At 40.1% G+C, this 21367-nt stretch overlaps 1 protein-coding gene across 1 annotated transcript in view; it reads left to right on the forward strand.

The window, feature by feature from the left end:
* The window catches only part of CHRDL1 (chordin like 1), a 45142-nt gene that overhangs the window by 14412 nt on the left and 9363 nt on the right, over window positions 1–21367 (forward strand). The window contains exons 5-8 of the mRNA XM_037408506.1: window positions 13102–13247; window positions 14262–14355; window positions 18099–18166; window positions 19465–19639. Coding sequence (XP_037264403.1) covers window positions 13102–13247; window positions 14262–14355; window positions 18099–18166; window positions 19465–19639 — 483 coding nt within the window. The remainder of the gene's footprint in view (window positions 1–13101; window positions 13248–14261; window positions 14356–18098; window positions 18167–19464; window positions 19640–21367) is intronic.

Genomic DNA, 21367 nt, shown 5'->3' on the forward strand with positions numbered 1-21367 from the left:
GCCTGAACCAATACACATGGTTCAAACACCTAAGTATTTCATAAGAGTTTGGAGATGGATCCAGACTTCACGTATCACTTGCAAAACTTTAGAACTCTCCACTGTCCAAAAGATCAGCTCTCTGCCATACCATGAAAGTTCTTCAAGGTTCTTAAACCTGACAAGTTGCAAATACAGAAACGCTCAGTGTGTTAATCTGTCCCTCTATTGTCTAAGTCTCCAGGCAGCAGAATTTCTTCTGGAACTGTGCTGCCAAAACATCCGCTTTCCATCTAACCCCATAAGGATTTCAGACCACTGGTCATGCAGTAGTATAAACAATCTCTGAGCTTGTGATTTCCTTTCTCTTATATAATGGTGAAAGGATTAAGGAAGAAGGCCACGGGGAGATTTGCATGAGAAGAATGATATTTAGATAGTATTTCTTTCATGATTCTTACTGAAATTTGAATTTGACAGTAATAAATATCATAGCTACTGAAAGTTGATACATGCTGGTTTTGAGACAATAATAAAAAAAGGCATCTTACAAAGATGCTTCCTAAAGGCCTAGATGTAGTCTGTGAGATGAAAACAACAGAGCAGTAACAGCTGTCATTTTATGGAAGACTTGATAAATTATGGTGAAATCTTACAAAATCCATCACTTGTGGAAAACAACAACAGCCTGTAAGCAATTTCAATACTGAAGTCCTCTGTGTGCAGCTGATGGGAGCTTGACACATGAAGGGCCCACTGATTAGCATGGATTAAGGAACGGTAGAGGACAATCTTAAACCATTGATTGAGACTGGTTAAATGTTGGCAGAAATGTTCAGATGAAAAAAAATCTAAGGCTACACAAGCATCAGTAAAGTTAGGTATTGGAAATACATTATGATAACTGGGGTTCCCTTCACACACCTCTTTTGTCACCATCAATAGTTAGCACTGGAGGACTTCAAACATCTGATCTATATGTCACCTACAAAGTCTAATCCATCAGTGACAGCACAGTGTACCACAGGTACAACTGAAAGTCTTTGAAAGTGTCTTCCTACAAAGCACAGTGGTAAAAAAAAATAAGGAAAAAGAAAACTCAGTATGCAGAAAGAGATATTACTTTGGGAGTATGAGAGTGGGGAAACTTCACAAATAATCAATATTAACAAATGAACTGCGAAGCATTAGAAGTCCTGCTGGTTTTATTCTTTGCTCATACAACATTATCCACTTTTCTGGAAGCAGCTGAATTGTCTGAGAGATAACAGAAAAAGCTAGGCTCCTGAAAATCTTGACCATTTGAAACCATTATCTATGCTTGCCTGAACTGTTAATCCAAAGAATAAAATCTCTATATTCTGTAACTGATGCATGGTATATAACAAGTTCATAACCGCCTTAGTAATGAGTCCTACAAGGACTGTCTTCCTGACACCAAGGAATAGATAGCTGGCACTTAAATAACAGTGCATTGACAGAAATAATGAGTTTGGAGCTATAGTCACATCTCAGATTTAAGAAAAACTGGCCATATTCTCAGCATGCTGCCCACTTTGCCACACGTCTGACATAAGCCTCAGTCCATGGAAGAAATTCTGCATACTTCGCTCCCCTTCAATGTTCAGCCGCGCCTTCCTTTGTTACTTTACCTCAGCTTCTGCATCTCTTGAGACCTTTAAACCATGCTGCTGCACTGCCTGTAGGCCCAGTAGCTATGCTTTCACTGATCACCTCTGCACTTTTCAGATAATGAAAAAGAAATTAAAAATAACTTGTGACCTAAACTGTCAGCAGTCACAGTACAGGAGACTGCGGAATTGGTATGCCAACATACACAGCAGCTGATAGTTATAACTGGAGAACTATTATCTATTGATAAGAGCAAATTTCAAAATTTCCAGTCTGCATTTGGTGCCTGTGGAGGTACCATAGAATTACAGAGCTGTACTTTTTTGTGGTTACTCCACATATACAAACAAGGTGGATATTCATATCTGGAATATGAAAAATGCACAGAACGTTACACAGCACCAGAGATTAATAAGATTCTTTGGGTTTTGTATAGTCCCAACAATGGGTAGCTGTCAGAAGTAAATTTGATTTGGAAATACAATTATATAGGCATTCTTAGGACACGTCTAATTTTTTCCTATTGATGTGTGCTCAGATAATTCAGTTTGTTTTGTGATTTTCTTTTGTTATTGGCTTCATAAGGAATGTTTGCCATCACAGCCAGATTGAGGTTATCACTTGTTTCCATTCTGCTTTTTTGAGTATAAAAATTCAAACAATCTATCTGTACATTGGTATCCAAAATGCACTGAAAAATATGTATCTTCCCACATGGATGACAGAATTAGAACTTCCATTCTTTGGGCTGACAAGATAGGATAGGATAGGCTGCTCAGAAGTTTTCCAAGATAACTTCCAAGAGCTTCAAAGATGCTTCAGAGAGGATTCAAAATTCTGCAAAGCTTCACTCAATTTGTTTCCTTGGCTGGGAGAGTGATTGGTAGATTCATATAATAGTTCAACCTTGGAGCAGGAATTAAAATGGAGCAACCTAGAAAGTGTTTTATGACTTCTTCAGAGTTTTGCTGGGCAATTTTTTATGCCACTATAAAAGAAAACACAGGAAATTAAGCTGCAGAAAATATATTAAAATAATGTGAAGAGCTTGACTCTAGCCCTAGAAAGCTAAAAAACAACCAACAGTCTTTTGAATGTTTAAACTGAAACTACATCTTTGCCTTGAATCTGTATGAAAGTTCATACTCTCTAGATAAGGTGCTACTAGTTCCTTCAAGCAATGAGTTTCATACACTTTCTACTGGCTGACCATATTAAAGGCTAGCTGTTGCGATTAACTCTGAATTACCTTGGAGTTTTTAGAGCTTAACCTGGTCCTTGAAGTTATTTTAATGTAAAGCATTTTGTGGCTTAATATCTTTGACACCTGCACCTCCGAGAGGCACATATGGATTTTGTTTAGAGCTTGTGTTTGCAGTTTTTGGATAGTGCACAACTTTTCAGTCCAAATTTATTGTCAGCCTCAGCCACTGCTTTAAAAACATCATTGCACCATTTTTGTTGTTTTTTAAAGGGACATTCACACATCATCTATGTTTCTTTAAATCATAGATTTATAATAAGTTGGATTGTGATGCATGACTGAGGGAAAAGGCTAAATGCAGATGGACTGAGGGTTGATCCATAGTCTACTGTAGTCAATCAACAGATTTCTATTAGCTTTGATAGTTTTTGGACTCAGCCTTCTACAAACAGATGCAGTTACTGACTGTGGTATAGCCCCCTCTCTAGAAATGCTGAGGAGTATGGTAGAAATATGAGACAGAAGATGAAAGAGGCAAGTGCCTTTACACTGTGCCACACAGAGTAGGTGTTTGGGCCAGCTTCCAAATCTATTTAGTTCAATGGACTTCAGATCAGACCTTGAAGTGACACATTCATGTAGAGTGGAAACAAAAGTAGAGGGAAGAAATTAAGCAAAGGAATTTTTAATAGGAAAGAAATCCATTTGCTCTCTTATGCTGTGCTATAATCCCCCAAGGACCTCCAGCCACAAAGGTTATTTAAAATAATACTAGGTGATCCCTAGAAGATAACCTTGCACTGAAACAGTGTAATAGGTTTTCTCTGTCTGAGGTTTCTGTATTCTCATGAGATGACGAATCAGGATTTAGTTCTGGTGGTGAAGTAGCTCTAGAATATTGGTATTTTACCCTTCTTGACATGATAGGGAAAAAAACATCTACCCTTTCAGCAGCCGGTGGTTTTGACCTTGCAAGAGCCAGTTTGCAACAGCAGTTTGTCCCACCACGTGCTGCTGGCACTCAGGGCTCAGTTTAGTTATTGGGACCTGAAACTGCACTGGGAGCAGGTCAGGAATATGCAGTGACTGAGGCGAAGGCACTGACAGGTTTCCTGCCTTTCTGAGGCAAATGCATGCAAGAGGCCTCCACAGACACTGAGGAAAGTTTGGTAAATTTCTGGAAAAAACAGAGCATGTTTTTTCCAGAAACACACAATGACACCTGTGTTCCACAATGTCCCTTGCTGCCTATAATACAGAGATTCTCTATTCTCTGTCTTCTCTGTTTTCTTTACCCCCTCTGCATTTGGCCCCTCTCATCAAGTAGCCCCAGCATAGCACACTCATGCTAAGGTGGCCAAAATATGATCACAGAACATCTTCTGTACTGAAGGCCTTTTTGGGGAAGTGAACCATAGTGGCAGAATGAGGAAATCCAGATTCCCAGCTATATGCTTCTTTGCATTGGCCCTTCTGATACAAATGGATCAGAACGTAAGCATTAATTGGATCTCTGGGTACAAACCAGGCCTACTGCTGCCACTGTACCTTAGTTTCACTGGAGCTGCAGAATAATAGGCAAGTGCTCTGTGTCATATAAAAGCATCGCTATTTGTGCATGAAATGCACTGCATACACACAGAAGAATATCATTTATGTGATCTTCTTCCCATATAAACATGAGGATCATTTTTTAAAAAATATTTTTAAAAATACAGTTTGGTATGAACACATGGCATCAGGGTTAGTTCAGTCAACAGAGTTGCTCCAGATTTATTCAATGTAACTATGACCAAAATCTTGCTGTCACTCTCCTAGCAAGATGCATGATCTCTCTCTGCAGGATGCTTCGCTTACCTCTTGAAGTCTTAGGCTGCTGTGTTTTGAATTTGTAAGGAACAGATTATCAACACGTATTTATTCCTCCATTCCAAGTATGTGTCTCATACTGAAAAGCTATTTCTTATATATAATAACCATATTCTATTGGCTTATGTGTAGTAGAGGGAGGAGCCTAACACAGAGGATTTCTGAACACAGGCTTTATCTTTTACTTGGAATGTTACTAGCACTTAGAATTTACCAGTACTGGGAAGGGCTTTGGCTGAACCCCTTGGAACACAGACACCAAGGCAGCAGGGATCAAACCACTCATTACCACATCTTCAGAGCTCTGATTCCTTAGGTGAAAGGAGGCTAGTTCAGATATTGTTAATCAGAGCAGCTCCAGGACTGCTCACATCTATACATGCTTATCTAGCTGTCAAATGGCTGTTCCAGCAACAGGAAGAGGCACATACCATATTAATGCTGGAGAGAGGAGTTTAGCCCAGGTCCCCTCACAAAGCTAATTTCAAAGTGATTAGATTTTCCCACTTTGTGTTTCTCTCCTGTACATCAGGGTGACAGAAGATTCAAACATGTTCCAACTGGCTGTGCAGTCAAAAGTAACTGTAAGAGTAAACTGCAGTCACTCACTTGCATTGGTAGCATGCCAGACTGAAGTCTGTATCTCGCAGTCGGTAGGAGCTGCAAAGGAGCTTCAGATTCTCCAATATTGTACACGTCTTTGGTGTCACAGAAAGACAAGTACCGTGTGTTAGTAGGCAGCAAACATGCACAGCTAGAAAGGAGAGTCCAAACCTGCTGCCATCCCAAATGATACTAATACATCACTTGCTGTTGTTTTCCCCATGTACCAATGACACAGGGCATTACCAGCATACACCATCGAGAATGAAGGACACCATTTGTCAGGACCTTCCTTTTAGCTTAGTTTCTCCTGCATGAGGTGCAAAAAGCATTACCTGCTGAAGAGAAGTGTTTTGAACCAAAGTGCAGCTCATGTGCTTTGAATTAATTTTCAATACTGCTGCCTCAAAACTGAAATTAAAATGTTACACCTTGTTTACTTAAGAGTCCTAGTCTCTGGAGTTTTTCACTGAGGAGAACTTCCTTCTAGAAGTCATTCCCTGGCTTCAGCAGGACCTGCTTGAAAGAAATGGACTGATCTGTATTGTGGTATAAAAGATGCTCTTCACTGCATGCAAGGTGGGACCTTAGGGTATATTGTTACCCTTAAAGTTTTAAAGATTCTGCACCAGGAATAATAATAATAATAATAATAATAAAACCACAAATGATCCACGAGCCAGCTCATTGTCATGGGTGTTTGGCAAAAAAAGACAAGAACTGTTTTGGCTGCTGTCATTCCCAGCTACGCTTTTAGATAAAAGCTGGAAGTTGGAGTGGGAGGCACAGTTCCTACTCCGCATGTGTCTGGCTCAGGATAGAGCAATTGCTATGAATGATAGTACTCAGGCTAGCTAATTTGGGGAAGTCTTGTCCCATACACAAACACAAAGGGAATTCCATTCTAAGACAGATGCACAACTCCTGTGGGTGACAGCCTGTTTCATGTTAAAAACACATTTCAGTGGTGGAGGCAAGCAGTAATTTTGACATTGTGGTTGGCCTTTGGCAACTGCAGCCTGCATTCTGGGAGCAGCTGAAGAAAGCTAGAGAGGTAGCAAGGTGCATAACATAAAGAAAGCTTCCAACACCTTATCTGCATCTTATCTGCAACAGTCTCCTGGCATTTCATGCTTCCAGCTCCTTGCATGAATTGCAGTCAGTGCGAGTTAGCATTTTATTCTACATTGCTGCCTAGATTTTTTTCAACCCACTTTGTAAATTGCAATTCCACCTGCAGGTTTTTATCCAGAAATGTAATTTTCTGCACATGAATAAATTATCCCATTACTGTTATTCCAGACTACTTCAGTTAGTATTTTGGGGCCTCCTAGAATTAATCCTTCACAGTGGAACCTGAAGCCCATTGTGTTAGCCTTTAACACTGCTATGAAAAACAGCAGTAAAAAGACTCAGTAAGCAAGAATCATACCTGTATCTCTCTACTGACTTATGTGTACATTACCCTAGAGAATGATTTTCCTTGTAGGGAAAAGACCTGGACTTCATGAAAGAGGAGAATTAACAATATTTTTTTAACAAGTAGACCTAGGGGTATGTGCAACTCCTGCCCAAGCAGTTTTCCAAAACCAGATGTCAGGTCATCAAAGTGCTGCCTGCTTGTGTTGGACAATGTGTGCACCTGAGCTGATCCAGATTTCATAAATTTTTCAAGTACTCTCATATTCTAGTCATGTTCCCCTTTGGCATTAGAAATGCTCATGATCCGCACATTTCCAAGAATTGTGTTTTATTTTGACCTTCATAATTCCTCTATATCTTGCTTCTGAACAGTTAACCTCCAATTCTTGTGCCAATCTTAAATGTCAAGGCAAGTAATGTGGCCTTACATCATGTTATGCTACAACTCGGGGTGATCTGATTTCTGTACAGAAGCAGTGTGTGAGATGGCCAGTTAGCTGGTGTCTAAAGAGAGTCTCCTGCACCAGAATATGGTGTAGAGAGCTTTGAAGTACCCACTGCAACTAAACTGACTCAGTTTTGTTCAGTAAGTAGCAAAACTCACTGGGAATACAAGTGAATACGCAGGATAGATGTCAATGTGAATGGTTGTCCCAGAGTTATAGCAGAATTCAATCGCTCATCTAGTGAATAGGGTTCCAAAACAAATCCTCAGTCTCTTAGTTGTACATACTTATACTCTGTGTTGATTTAGAAAACGTTTTTCATAAAATCCTCCCTGGACTCAAATTCATAATCTATCATCTGTTTACTTACAAAAGACGAGAGAGAATTATCTGTAGAACAGTTCCCAGTATGGTAAGTTTCTTAAGGCATTAGACCTCGTGATTAATTTCATCTTGTTTAGCTCTTGATTGTTTTTATAAGGGTGTTTAATAAAACAGAAAAACTGCAAAAACCAAGCCAGGCTGAGCACCTAGCGTTTCTGCTTGATGTTAAAAGCCTATCTTTTTCAGTAAATGACACTAGGTGATTCTGAATGTTGCAGTTTAAAAATAGTTTCTAAGTCATCAAGCCAAAAGTCTGTAGGATTTTTAAAAAATGATCTTTGCCAGATGTTCTGATATTAAAATAAAGCAATAGTGAGAGTGTTATGTACTAACGAGAATGGTGAGAATATTGTACAAGTATCTCATAGAGATGCAATAAAAACCTGCAGACCCTTACTGAGATGCTGTGCAAGGTCCTTACAGACCTTGCTGAGAGGTATGCAGCAGCATGAACTTTGCCTACACACCTTCCTTGTCTAGTCTGTACAAGCTCCATTTCGGGAGTACGCTCAGTTACCACTTCAACTTATTACTGGCTGCGGATCAGTAAAACTTGACACAATGACTTTCAGAAAGCCAATGCTTGGTCTTGTCCACAATGGTGAAGACCATCCAAAGCCAACTGATTTTTTTGTCTTGAAGGTCAGATGTCACCTTATAAACACTTTACTGATTATCATGCCATGACTGTACTGATTCTGAGGTGGTTTTGCTGGTTTGTTAGTTAGTGTCCTAAAACTGTTAGCAATTGTACCTGTACCTCCTGACTTTCTCCAGAAGGATCCAAGTTGAAAACTTAATTGATTGTAGTAAGGCCTGGATCCTAAAGCCCTTCCTCAAGTAAGTCACCCCACATTTCCCAAAAGCCTAGTTTGCTCATAGCCAGTTACTGCTTTTCACTCTCTGCACATAAGTACTTTTACAGAAGTAACCACAGTTTCAAACACCAGGAACTGCCCATGGAATTTGTCTAAGCTATTCAAGGGATTAGTTGCAGATAACTGATGCTCTTCTGCTCCATATCCAAGTAAGGGTAAAGCATCTCAGGACCAAGCTTTCATAACAATCCAGGAAGGAATAGAGTTGTAAACAGATAAAGCTAAAAGATGGCATTTCCAAAACTGTGATCCATGTGACACAGCATCTGTTTCTCCCAGGAGACTGGAAAGCTCCAAAAGCCAGGAAGCCCTGGTCTCTGTACATGGTATGGCTGCCCTCAAACCTGGGCCCTTGGAAACCCCAAGTTATAGGCAGACCATCAGGAACCCAGGCAGGTTTCCATGGAAAAGCTGTGATTGGAGTGAATTCCACTGAATCAGAAAATTTCCATAAATGTCTGTGGTTTATCAAATTCATATCTGTTTTGTCAGACTATCAGGAAAGCACTAGTACTGCACTTCACATTAAGTTAGTATCCCTTTGTGGCAAACTTTTTACCATCTGTTGCTTCACATGCCCTGTCCAATAGGCTACAGTTCATGGAATACATGAACTATACTTACCTGCAGTTCTAGTTCATAGTGATTTTTTATATCAGGCTGTATTACAGATCTGAATTGATACAAATCTTTTTTTGTATAGATAAACAGTTCCTTCTAGTTCAAGCATCCATCTCAAACATGATCTTAAAAAGCAGCATTCAAGTAAGCACCTAGGCTGAATCCCGAAGGAAACCTTTCTATTGGCTTCATTGAGGCTAGGATTTACCTTGTGTATGGTATGCCAGTGAAAAACAGCCTAGGTAGGCAACAAAAGCTGGACAGAATCCCATGTGTTTGGAAGAGGAGAATGCTTAGATATAAGAATTCATGCATAGCCACCCCAGTCTTCAATTGTTTTCAAAAAAAATAATTGTTTTGAAGCTATTCCATTTTTTTATACAGTTGTATTGTGTTGCCTGTTTGTAAAATCTGAAAAATTTCTTCAGCCAGGTTCAACCTTTAAAGTTACAGGGTAAGTTCAAATCCATATCAAGTCTTGTGAAGCCTTGGTTGCACATCTTAGCCCCCTGCCATTACATAATGCCAATGTTGGTGATAAAACAGTGCTATCCGTATTGCTCACTCGTGGTCTTATCTTGATCGCACTAAAATTGCAGGCAAATGTCAGCATGGTCTGTCAACTTCTACACTGAAGTCTGAGCCCTTAGAGAATAAATGCCAACCACAGAAACAAAGATATTTCCTTTTCAATTGATGCTATAACATCTTTATTCTATATGTTTTATATTGCTTCCACCAACAGGCTATGAATGCCAGAAAGAAAAGCTCAGATTGAAGCCAGTTAATTAAAAGGATTCACACAGATGGTTTGCCTGGTACTTTACAGAGCAGCTAATTAAAGCAATGTTAGTCAGCACCATTAAAATGCCAGATAAAGCTTTGGGAACAATCCTGATTAGGAAGCGAGGTTTACAAATAGAGCTTTGAGCAATGCAGTATATTTGCAGTTAAATAATCTAGTTCTAACATATCTTAACTAAGGCACAGAATAATGCATGCTGATATCAATATTAATGCCAAGATTTTTCAAAGTTCAAACCTGGCGCTTATTAAAACAATCCACAATGACTCTAATTTCACATTCTACAGGAGAATATGATATCATGAGGGAGTCTGAACTCCTCTAATTAGCCATGATTTAAAGAGCACTAGAAAAGAAACCAAGGCAAGTCCTAGCTGAGGAAAATCAGTCACACACAAGCAGAGAGAGAGAGAAACTACACCAGACAGAAGTTATATTTAGACATACAATATAAACAAAGCTTCCTTGCACTTCTAGACAGATGCTGTGTTTGGGGAGGATCAGTCATGCTCTCCAATATGCTGTCTCCAATATATGACTGTATATATTTTTTTGCAATAACAGCAATGTGGTCTTGATCTGAAAACTTATTCTAAACCTTATTTTATGCAACCAAATAGGCCCATTCACTTAATGTGCTAGAAGATAATCATATGCACAGGTATGTTCACCATAGCACCTAAACCATGGTCTTACTCCCTGTAATTGAAACTGACTTTTCTTGTAATTATTTCATCAAATAAGACTTCAAAATGGCAATAGAATTTCATCCCACATTCCAAAGATAGGCAGATATCCATGTGTTTTGGACCACATGTTATGATTTAGCTGTTATAGGCCTAACTTCTATGGTCAACCTAAAAGAAATAGAGGTGAAAACAGTTACCTACTTCAACTCTCCACTGCTATTTTCCAAGCAATAAAAGGTTCACCATTTTCCTTCCCTTGTTTAGAAGCCACAGTTTGAAGGCATTTAGTGATTTCATAGTGAACTGAATAATGTGGCATATATCAAGGTAAATCTGCAGTAAAATTCATTCTCTTCATCCAATACTCTGAAGAGTCACAATGAGTCACTCAAGTATTGGTCTCCGCAAATGTCCAACCACAAGCCAAACACTGCTTTTGGACAGGCATCCCATGCAGGCACAGCAATGTCCTGCAGAGGCTGCATGAACAGGGCCTCATAGCCAGACAAGAACCACCTGTATTCTCCTTTCATTTCTCCTTTCATTTTAATTTCTTTCCAGTTCTACTGCTCTTGCAGTTGCCCAAGGGGCAAGGGGATAACTAAGGCTTTGGCAGTCTCTGCTTTCTGTGAGATGACTCTTGGAAAGCCCAAGAAACTACGGTGACATAAGTTTCAGAGTATAGCACAGACCTGAGAGGTGCCTCTTTTATTCATGTTTTCCAATATTTGTGCCTAATGGGACAGTAGCTGAATTTGTCACTTGAATCTTTTGCTGATGACTTTCAAAGGATGCTTCTTAATTACACCATACATCGTGCCATTCCAGAATGTGTATTACTAGCAAACCATACAGAAAGTGCTGAAAGCACTGCATTTCTATGCCAAGCTCAGGTTTGTCAAAACTCTGTATTATTGATAAGATTCTGGAAAGGTATCATTAGACACCCTTGATTGCACTGAAATAATGGACACATTTGGTGCTTTCAAAGGAGGAAGTGCGCTTACCATGTCTGTCTTGAAGAGAAATGTAAGATCAGGGAAGGAACCCTAAATGGCTAACTTCTCCTGCCCTCGTCCTGCAGAATGTTCTTTGCTGACCCACTAGACTCCCAAATACTATAGTACATATATGCTCCACAGCCAGATTTGACATTCACCATTCAAAATATTAATATTTGATGGACCAATGTAACTAAATATATGCTTTTATGGAAAACTAAATGTCAGTGTTTAATCCCAGTGCATGCCAGCAGAAAAATGCTCTTTCACTTGAGCTCCTAGCCAAAAAATGTGCATTCTGTGGTGGCACAGCTTCACAAAAAAATCTCCCCAGGTTTATCTGACAGATAACGAAAGGCGCTACACAAAACCTGAATTTTCAGCTCAGATTTCTTTTACATGAAAGCCCAAACCCACTGACTGAAATTTCAGCTGCATTCCTAGAAATCTGCAGTGATGCAGGCTCCAGGGAACAAACGCTCCACTGTTACTTCCACAGAGCTCTTGTTCAAAATGTCTTTTCCCATGCTGAGATGCTAAATTCATGTGATTGTGAATGTATAGTGCCAAATTCACTGCCCAATAGGTATCAGGTGACTTACATTTCATAGGTAAAGTACAATCCCTTTGCACAGTTCATAAACTGCTAATAGTTAAACAATCTAGAGGATGTTTTAATATAAGATGTGGATAGCTTTATGTCTTAGAAGAAAATTTAACCCATGTGGTGCAGGACTTGATATGATCTTGAGTTGAAACAGGAGGTTTCAGGTTTGAATTGACACTGCCATCTTATACACTTTGTCATATGCACTCATTTTCACATCTGACATTAAAATGCATGTCAGAAAAAAATCAGCTTTTGGGTAGCTTTTGAAGTCTGCCTTTGACAAGTTTTGCCCATTTTGAAAACAACAGCGGCCACAAATTGTGACAGTCACTAGGAACAAACACTTGCATAGTACATAGTTTTCTCTTGACACAGTTCTGTCATCAGTATCACCACTCCTCCACCAGAAGGCTTGTGCCTGTGGATGTCATGGAATCATGCATGCTCTGTGGCACGGCCTGCTACCCTATAACTAAGTCTTCCAGGGGCTACAACACTACAAACCATTAATAAAATGTTACCAGTACTAACAAGGGGGAAACCATGCTATAACAGTGTGATTGATAGTGGGGTTCTGTGTGTATACAGGACCTAATGCCTTCTACATTAATGCACAAAAAAGCTGTATAACAAGCAGGCACATAACTGTATCTGCCTGTCCTAATACCAAATGCTACAGCAGACAGCGGGAGAAAATACAGCAGCATGAGACATGACCATCAGTGCTGGCACTGCAGCTAATTATTGGCAGCCTAAGATTAACTGGGACAGTCAACACATGAATTACTAAAGTTCAGCAAAACAGCAGCATATCACTTATATTTTGTAGCATGACAAAACTTGCCCTTTTATGATAAAGATAAAGGAAGGAGAAGGGAAGCTTTTCCTCCCCTGTATTTGTGATATCACGAGTTGTCAAGAACATTTGCATGAAGTATTCCTTTCCCATTGCTTCCAGAGGACTCCCTTTTCTCAGTAAGCAGCAAAATCACCGGGAAATCCTGTGAATACAATGGCACCACCTACCATCATGGAGAAATGTTTGTGGCAGAGGGTCTTTTCCAAAACAGGCAAGCAAACCAGTGTGCCCAGTGCAGCTGCTCAGTAAGTAACATGATTTGACAGAGACCTGCTCTGTCTGTGCTTCATTTCTCCTTTCTAGAAGACATGCCACTGAAATATAAGCAATACATAGCAAAGGCCAGGAATGGAGAATTAATGCTGGAACTCATGAAAATGCACAGAGCCAGTCTGCAGCATCTGGTATGTGCCAGGCTGCCTTTTATTCAAACACAGTGCGCAAAGCTTACCCCTGTCAAGCATCTGCTGTAAGTGAGCTTACAGTGCAGAGGCAGCAGTTAAAATATTGATACTTAGCATATATAGAATATTTCACTTCAACCTGACTGGAACATATGGCAAAAAAAAGAAGCCAGTGACTGAAAGTGAATTCATTTGGACTGAATGATAAGTAAAGACCCCCACAGGCTAGGAGTGGACAACTCTGTGAACTGACACTGGGCCACAGAGCCATTTCTGAGATGTCACCAATTCAAATCCAGTATATTTGAGCGGTCACCCAGTGACTCTTCAGAGCCAGTGTCTGAACCAAAGCATCCCTCTCAGTCCAACCAGCTCTTCAGTATCAAGCATTAACAACTCTGGACCTCCTCTGATCAAATCATCATCATATTCTACATTAACTACAAATTTGACAGGCCAAGTACTGAACAGACTTTGATTTTTAGCTGCTGCTAAGCTATATCTCCAGTTCAATATTAAGATGCAACTAAGATAGAGCAGGTGCGAGAATTTACACTGGGTGATTTTAGCACCATAATATCAGTTACATTTTCAAACTAGTAATTGTAGTTCTTCCCCCTGCACACTTTTAACTCTTCCCTTTTCCCCATTTTTTAAAGAACGGGACCTCCTTCTGTGCAACAACAAATTTTTAAAAAGCTATTCAGACTTTTCATTGGTCTAATATTCTGCTTCTGCATACTAGAGTGGCATTTCTGTAAACACATACTAGATTTAAGCATGTCCATTAAAAATGCATATGCAGTACCAGAGGAATCGGATGACTCCTGAATTATCCTTGTGTTTTACTGGCAGGAAGGAAATGTGTACTGTGGGCTGAAGACTTGTCCCAAATTAACTTGCTCTTTCCCAGTTTCTGTTCCGGAGTCCTGCTGTCCAGTTTGCAGAGGTAAGTTCGAGTACAACCACAGAAGAACAGGCTCTGAATTTACTCCTTCCCCTGGCACAGCCCTGTCTGTGCACCAACTCGGGACACTGTCTGCAAGTTTCCCATGTACTTACAATCTAGTGCATGTTGGGAAACTAAACCTTGAATGCAAGCAAGGTAACATCACTACCTTTGTTTTCCAAAATTGAAACAAGGAGAGAATGCACTGATGATAAAGTTGCATCCCCATAGTGAGATAAATCAAGGCTTCAAGTAATGTATTGAAATAGCTGTCATTGCTCTGGGTAGAAGAGCTTTGCAATAAAAGACGAGCTTCTATCTGACATATTACCAGACCTGCTCAAGTTATGCAAGACACAAGAATTTCAATTCAGAGGGTAAGGCCAGTCACTCCAGTTCAAGTTAGGTGTCAGTTGATACGCAGGTGACTTCAGTATTTTACTAGTAATTTCGATTTAGGTCTTGTACACACAGGGAGCTTGATTCTAGGGGCCCTTCCCAGCCTTTCTGAATGTCTAAACCTAAATAGCTGTCTAAAAGACCATCTAAAGATCTGAGAATTTCTAAATGTATTTTATCTTACTGTTAGTATTGTGGCATTTGAATCACCATTTCTAGGGTATGTAAGCACCTATGGCCAATTCTCAAAGGTTCAGATGAGCACCCAAAGGTACCTATGGTTTTCAGAAGTGCCACTCTACTGATAGCAGCGATGCCAGGCTGCATTTGAAAAATTCTCCTGCTTGCACCTTTGTGCAGCCATATCCTTTTGGGATCCTGCTTGTTTGAACCCATTACTTTTGCATGGTAAAAATAAGGAGTAGTATATTGCCAGTTGTATAATTTTGCCTGTGATGCTAGTTGTGAAGCACGAACTAGCATAGTCCCACAGTCCCTGTCCTAAGGAGTTTACTGAACACACATGCTGGACAAAAAGCTCCGAGCGGTGAAGCCAAAAAGAGGGTACTTCAGAGTGCCTCAGTGCTTAATAGTGCAGCACGATGCTACAGCACGCTTGGAAGGAACAAGTTCCTGGAGAGAAGCTGTGTAAGTCATGTCAGTGCAGCAAGCTGTCTAAGCTATTTAACCGTGGAGATGCAGCAGTAATTAATTTCAGTGTGGCACCCTGTAGCACCTGAGCTAATCTTTTGGCAGGGCAATGCTGTGTGCTGCATAAATACATCAGCTCAGTCAGAGCAAGTATGAGGATCTTTATGCAATACTTCTTTGTGTGGACATGGTTTCTCATTCTTTGCTGTTTTGCCATGTTAGTCCACAGTATCTTTATAAATATTGAAACATTTTGCCAGGGAAACTGCTTATTAAGCTTTCTGATCTCAAGCAGACAAGGTGACAGTTCTGGCTTCCCAGGGTGCGATTTAGTGATATACTGTTTTAAATTAATACATTTTCAGTTAATTAAAGTAAATCCTTGCTAATCATCTGATTCCTAGTATCTGTTCCCTGATAGTTATTTGAGCTGTATTTGAAACAAGTCTCTTCAAGTTACAAAAATCAAACTGACTTTCAAAGTTAGAAGTATCAGACACATCTATGCTGTAAAATAGCCTTACGCTGGAGAAATCAGTCACTTCAGCCAGAGAGAGAGTCACTAATGAGAAACAGGTTCATTAGAATTTCCATATGAGAGGTGAGATTAAATTGCATTATGCAGCAGAAATGACCCAGTGTCTGCACTGATGCAGGGTTTTTTTAATGTATTCCACTGTCTGTTACTTACTTAAAATGTTAAAATGCCCATTTATCTTGTAATCAACTTTGGTGTTTTCAATACGGCATGTTTTATCTCCCCTTTGTGATTCTCACAAAATGCAAACCTAATCAAAAATTTTGTGTCAAGATCTAGCACAGCTCATGGGGAGGAATCTGAGTCGGTTTCTGCTCCTTGCATGCCAAGTATGTTAACATAATTGAATACAATTTTGCTGATTTTCCTATTCATTCCTCTACTAGTGACTCGAGAAGGTTCCAAACACTACTGTTCAGATGCTGATTTATGTTAGGATCCATCTTCCCCTTAACTTAAGAGGCAAGCTCTCATAAACTGCATAGAGGATAAAATGCTAATACATAGTATGCACTAAGCTAGTGGTGATGGATCTGACTGATGATTTAACTCTAGAACTGGGGGCATACCTACATCAGCACCATGGCTCTCCCAAGCCAGTATCACGCACTACTACTGCTGTAGCAGCTATGTTGCTTCGAGGACCCAAGCCCACGGTCTGCGCCATTAATGTAAGGCTCCTGATGTGTTGGTACTGCACTGCTGCGTTCCAGCGCAATGGTTGGCACATCTAGAGCTAGGCTTTGAGCCACTAGCAAAGCAGTCTTATCTGTACCTGTATCTGAATTCCAAGGCTGGGATAAATTCCAGGCTTAGCTCCACACTAAACGATTTCTCCTGTTCTTGCACAAGTTTCCCAAGAGTCAGATATCAGTTCAAGTTCCATGGCTTGTCTTATCAAGGAACGCCTCTAAATATGTCTCTAAAACTTCTTAAAGCCACATTCTATCTCTAGCCTGAACTAGGCTATAATTTTTTCCTGCTATAATTTCTACCATAGCTCATGCTTAGTTATGTTTGTATTTATGAAGTTGTCTTTACAAAGAGAACAACTGGACACTACTCCTGAACAGAAACTGAGCGTTTCTTCTTTCCAACTTTCCTTTCCATGAAACACATGTTTAGCTGTGAGGAACCAGAGCCTGACTTTGCAAGTACCTCCCATTCATTCTCAAAAGCATGCATTACTTCCGCATCACATGCACAAATCACAAGTGCTCCAGCAAAACCTTTTCTCTTTTAGAAGACAAGTCAGAATGTCCTTGGTGCTATGAGCCCTATCCTGTAGTACTTTTGTTGGCCTGATTCAAAAAAAGCAGTGCTGAACATTTCATGCTCTCTATGTGCAAATAAAGGATCCTATGAGCTTAGATGGGATTTGGTTTTAGTGGGTCAGCTTCTTATACATCCTGCCATAACTCATTGGATGCGCCTGGCTTCCTGAAAGAGTTGCTGGTTTGTGTCTAGTGAGTCATGCACTGTGCATAGCCATCACTTCTATTTATGAAACAGAGTATCTTTGTCAAACAGATGAAAGTACCTTCCTGGTTCATAACCATACCTGGGGGTGAATTGCGACTTGGCAATTTTTATTAAATGAAGCATAAATAAGAGGGAAAAAACAACCATACAGATATGGGGACAAGAAATTTGCAGGACTTTTTCTTGATATGTATAATACAATGTTATTTATTAATGGCTACACTTCACAGCTGACTACAAAAACCTAGTTCAAGATTCAGTTCTCAGGAAGTTACATGTCACTTGAGCAACAGTTAACTGTGCTTATGGCTTCACACTGCCCACAGCAGATGGAAGGTCACACAGTTTAGCTTTTCTCTGTAAGCTAAGTCATGTCTCCTCAGCTTTGCCTGAGATCACATAGCAAATGGTTGCAGGAAATCACCTTGCTCATAGCATCTTGTTAAGCTGCACAAATCTGACAGTAAACCTTCATCCTGAGTTTGCGTAATGCATGGGAAGAGGTCTTCCTTTTGGTCTTTACAGAATCTAATACAATAAAGTCAGGCTACAGACTGGATGCAACCTCCAGCTTCAATTTAGCTGTAAAGGTGGATGAGACTTTTCTCTTAAGTGTCTCCCAAGGTGTTGCACAATTAGTCCCCTAACTTATACTGCTCTGATTCATGTACAGGAGATGGAGAATTATCATGGGAACATTCTGATGGAGATATCTTCCGGCAGCCAGCCAACAGGGAAGCCGTAAGTGTGACCTACAATTTAAAGATAGATTTTCCTGCTGTGCACGCCAGTACACTGGGGGGAAAAAAGAGAAAAGGATGATAACAGGTCTGAATATCTACTCCTTCATCCTGGGTTCTGTGAATCTAGGCCAAAATAGGCTTCTTCCACTTCTGCAGACCCTTTAATAAACTCAACCTGAATTCATGAATAATGATGAATTAAACTCCCATGAGCTCCTGTGGGTTCTGGATTTGGTCTTTGCTGTATATGCTTTGTAAGAATAAAATCCTACAGCATCTTGTTTGCTATGCAAGCATTACTTTTAAATCGTAATTGCAAACACTTACTTCCCAGTTGACATATACACTTGTACGTATTTACTTTAGGGGCTTCACTACCCCTGGGGCTAAAAGTATCCACTAACCACTTACTCCTCAAGAGATTATTTTTATAACAGCATTTGGAGAGAATATGAAGAGCTTTTAAGCATTAAGTGCTCTACCTAAATATATAAACCAACAGGTCTTTGAATCAGTGAGAAGAATCATGCCTTCTAAAATAACTGCTGTAATATACACTAGCCCTTCATGCACTTCATGGGTACTTCAGAAAGTAATTCTTTGAAAACAAGTGTTTTTGCTGTAGAAAACACACTGCACACTACTACTACTACTACTTTCCTTTGCAAAGAAAATGAGGTTTCTCAGTCTGTAAGACAGATTCTAGTGAGGTTCTGTTCAGTCTGTGCAAACCTAACACTGGCCATGCATGAGAGTTTAAAGCTGCAAGGAAACAAGAAGCTGGACAGTCATTCTGGACATGCTCTGCCACTGAAGTCCCCACAGAAAACAATTCTGATGAGGAAAACTAGACAGGCTTACAATTCTTCTCATCTAATCTTTAAGCAGAGTAGACAACAGTAAAGTAGGTATCTAGCTCTGCACACCATTTTTAATACATGGATAAAAACAGGTATTTCTGGGTTGTGATTCATCTCCTCATGATACAGACATGCACAACATCCACAAGTCAGGTTCTAAAATGGCCTCTCTGTCCATTGACTTGGTTAGGGACTTCAGATGACCTGCTTAGATAAAGACACCACTGATGTGTACAGTCTGGTGAGATGCGTTACCACTACCTATGTGTAGATGACTTCATTACTGTGTTAACTGTCTGCAAAACCCGAATGGTCTTTATTTATTATGGTGCCATTCATTACACGTAATGATGATGCCCGTGTTAAGCTTCTAATACAGCCTTTTCCCCCATGTTGATTGGAATGAGACATTTACTTTCCTGCTCTCTGCCTCCAGAGACACTCATACCATCGCTCCCACTATGACCTGTCACCCAGCTCGGCGAGGCAGGTAGTCAACATTCCACGATTTCCCAATGCCAGGAGTAACCGTGGAGTCCTACCGGATCCCCAGCAAGCTTCAGGAACAATTGTACAAATCGTCATCAACAACAAGCATAAGCACGGACGAGGTAAATACAAGTACTTCTCATAGTATTACTATGAGTCAGGAATCAATCACCTATAGCTCAAAAAGACTTCTCAAAATATACAGCAGAATCTTGGAAATTCACACTGGTATCAAAAGACCCAATGCAAATCAGGGAGGCAAACCCCGATAAGCTATTAAGGATGCAAAATTAGCTCATGACTGAGATCAGTTGTGCCTATACATACAACAGTGCATTTCACTCTGCAAAGACACTACACTGTTGTGTTGCTCCCTGAATTACTTTGTGGGATTGTGCTACATGATTCTGAGAACACATGCAGTGGTCACTCGGGAAGTGAGCACTTTGTGCCGTAAAGGACACCATGATGCCTTTGGATTTGCTAACTTGTTCACACAGTGACTTGTCCAGAAGGAAATTATTTGTGGTTATTTTCTTTACACTGTCTCCAGTTTTGTAACTTTACTAGCTGTAAAGAGCATGTGTTTAAACTGCCCCACAAATCTCAGACCATAAAGTTTTGCCATAGTATCAAGAGGTTTTCTGCCCCCAAGACTTAGCAAATTATTCTCCAGAAAGACAATATCATGACTTCTCCCACCTTAAGCTAGTGGCCTGAGACAGTGGGATGCAAGGGGTGCTTTTCCTCCTCCCTGGCTAACACTAGAGACAGAGTAGGCAGCCTGTACTGGATGCCTGAGCTGTAAAGTGCCAAAGTTAACCAAGATAATGAATCTCACCCTAAGAATCCTTTAGTGCCTTCTGATACTATAATACAGTGCATATTACATTCTGGGGACCACAGAACTTTGAGCCTACATGCAAACCCTACCCAAACATGACTAAGCTGTATTGCTGGTACATAACAGGAAGGACAAAAGTAGAGTGAAAATACCAGTTCACCAGTCAGTGGGACAGGAGGTTTTGTGCAATAAAAAGGGTGGGATGCTCAGTTCCCACAGTAGATGCACTTTGGTGAACAGAGGTCTGCAGGAACAGGCCTAAGAAACCATAGAAGAAATAGCTGTAAAAATGCATGTTCAGAAGAGCATCTGTCCACAAATACCAGTCAGTACACACTGAGAAACTACCCACAAAGAGTTAAAAGCCCTTGTATTGGGGCCAACTAATCTTTTAAGGTATTAACTAACAGAAGGAATGTTGGCCATAGGATCTTTATTATCCACCTGAACAAGCATGAAAAAACATTCAGATCATGCCAGTGTTTTATGTTGAATCTAGGAGCAGGAATCTCCATGCAGTGCAATATCTTTGACATGTAATTCACACATGAAGACATCATCAAAGCAATTTCTAACTGATTTGTTTCAGCAAATAAAGAGCATACAGACGAATAGCATATTTCTGGATGCAGTATATAGTAACTGCCGCAACTTCAGACACTTGCTGCCTGGAGAGTGTCTGAGAGATCCCCATGATGGAAAAAAGGAATGCTGACTGTGTATTTTCTTTTGTTCTTGTGCAATTAACAAGTGTTGTATTAATTAATGCACATATCCCTTGAGACACATTTCAACACGTTAAAAAATAAACACACAACAACTCTCCTGACATGCAAATACTGCGCAGTTGCACGGGTACAGATTTATCATTCTAAACATGAAGAGAACTAAAAACAGGGCATCAGGGAACTAGGAGTTATTTGGTGTATTTTGGCTTCTACTGGAGGCTTCATCTGCTACCTCAGGTAATTACTTAACTGCTCTGTGCTGAACAAACCCTTAAAAC

The sequence above is a fragment of the Falco rusticolus genome, chromosome 14, assembly GCF_015220075.1.
Source record: "Falco rusticolus isolate bFalRus1 chromosome 14, bFalRus1.pri, whole genome shotgun sequence".
In the NCBI taxonomy this organism is placed as follows: Eukaryota; Metazoa; Chordata; class Aves; order Falconiformes; family Falconidae; genus Falco; species Falco rusticolus.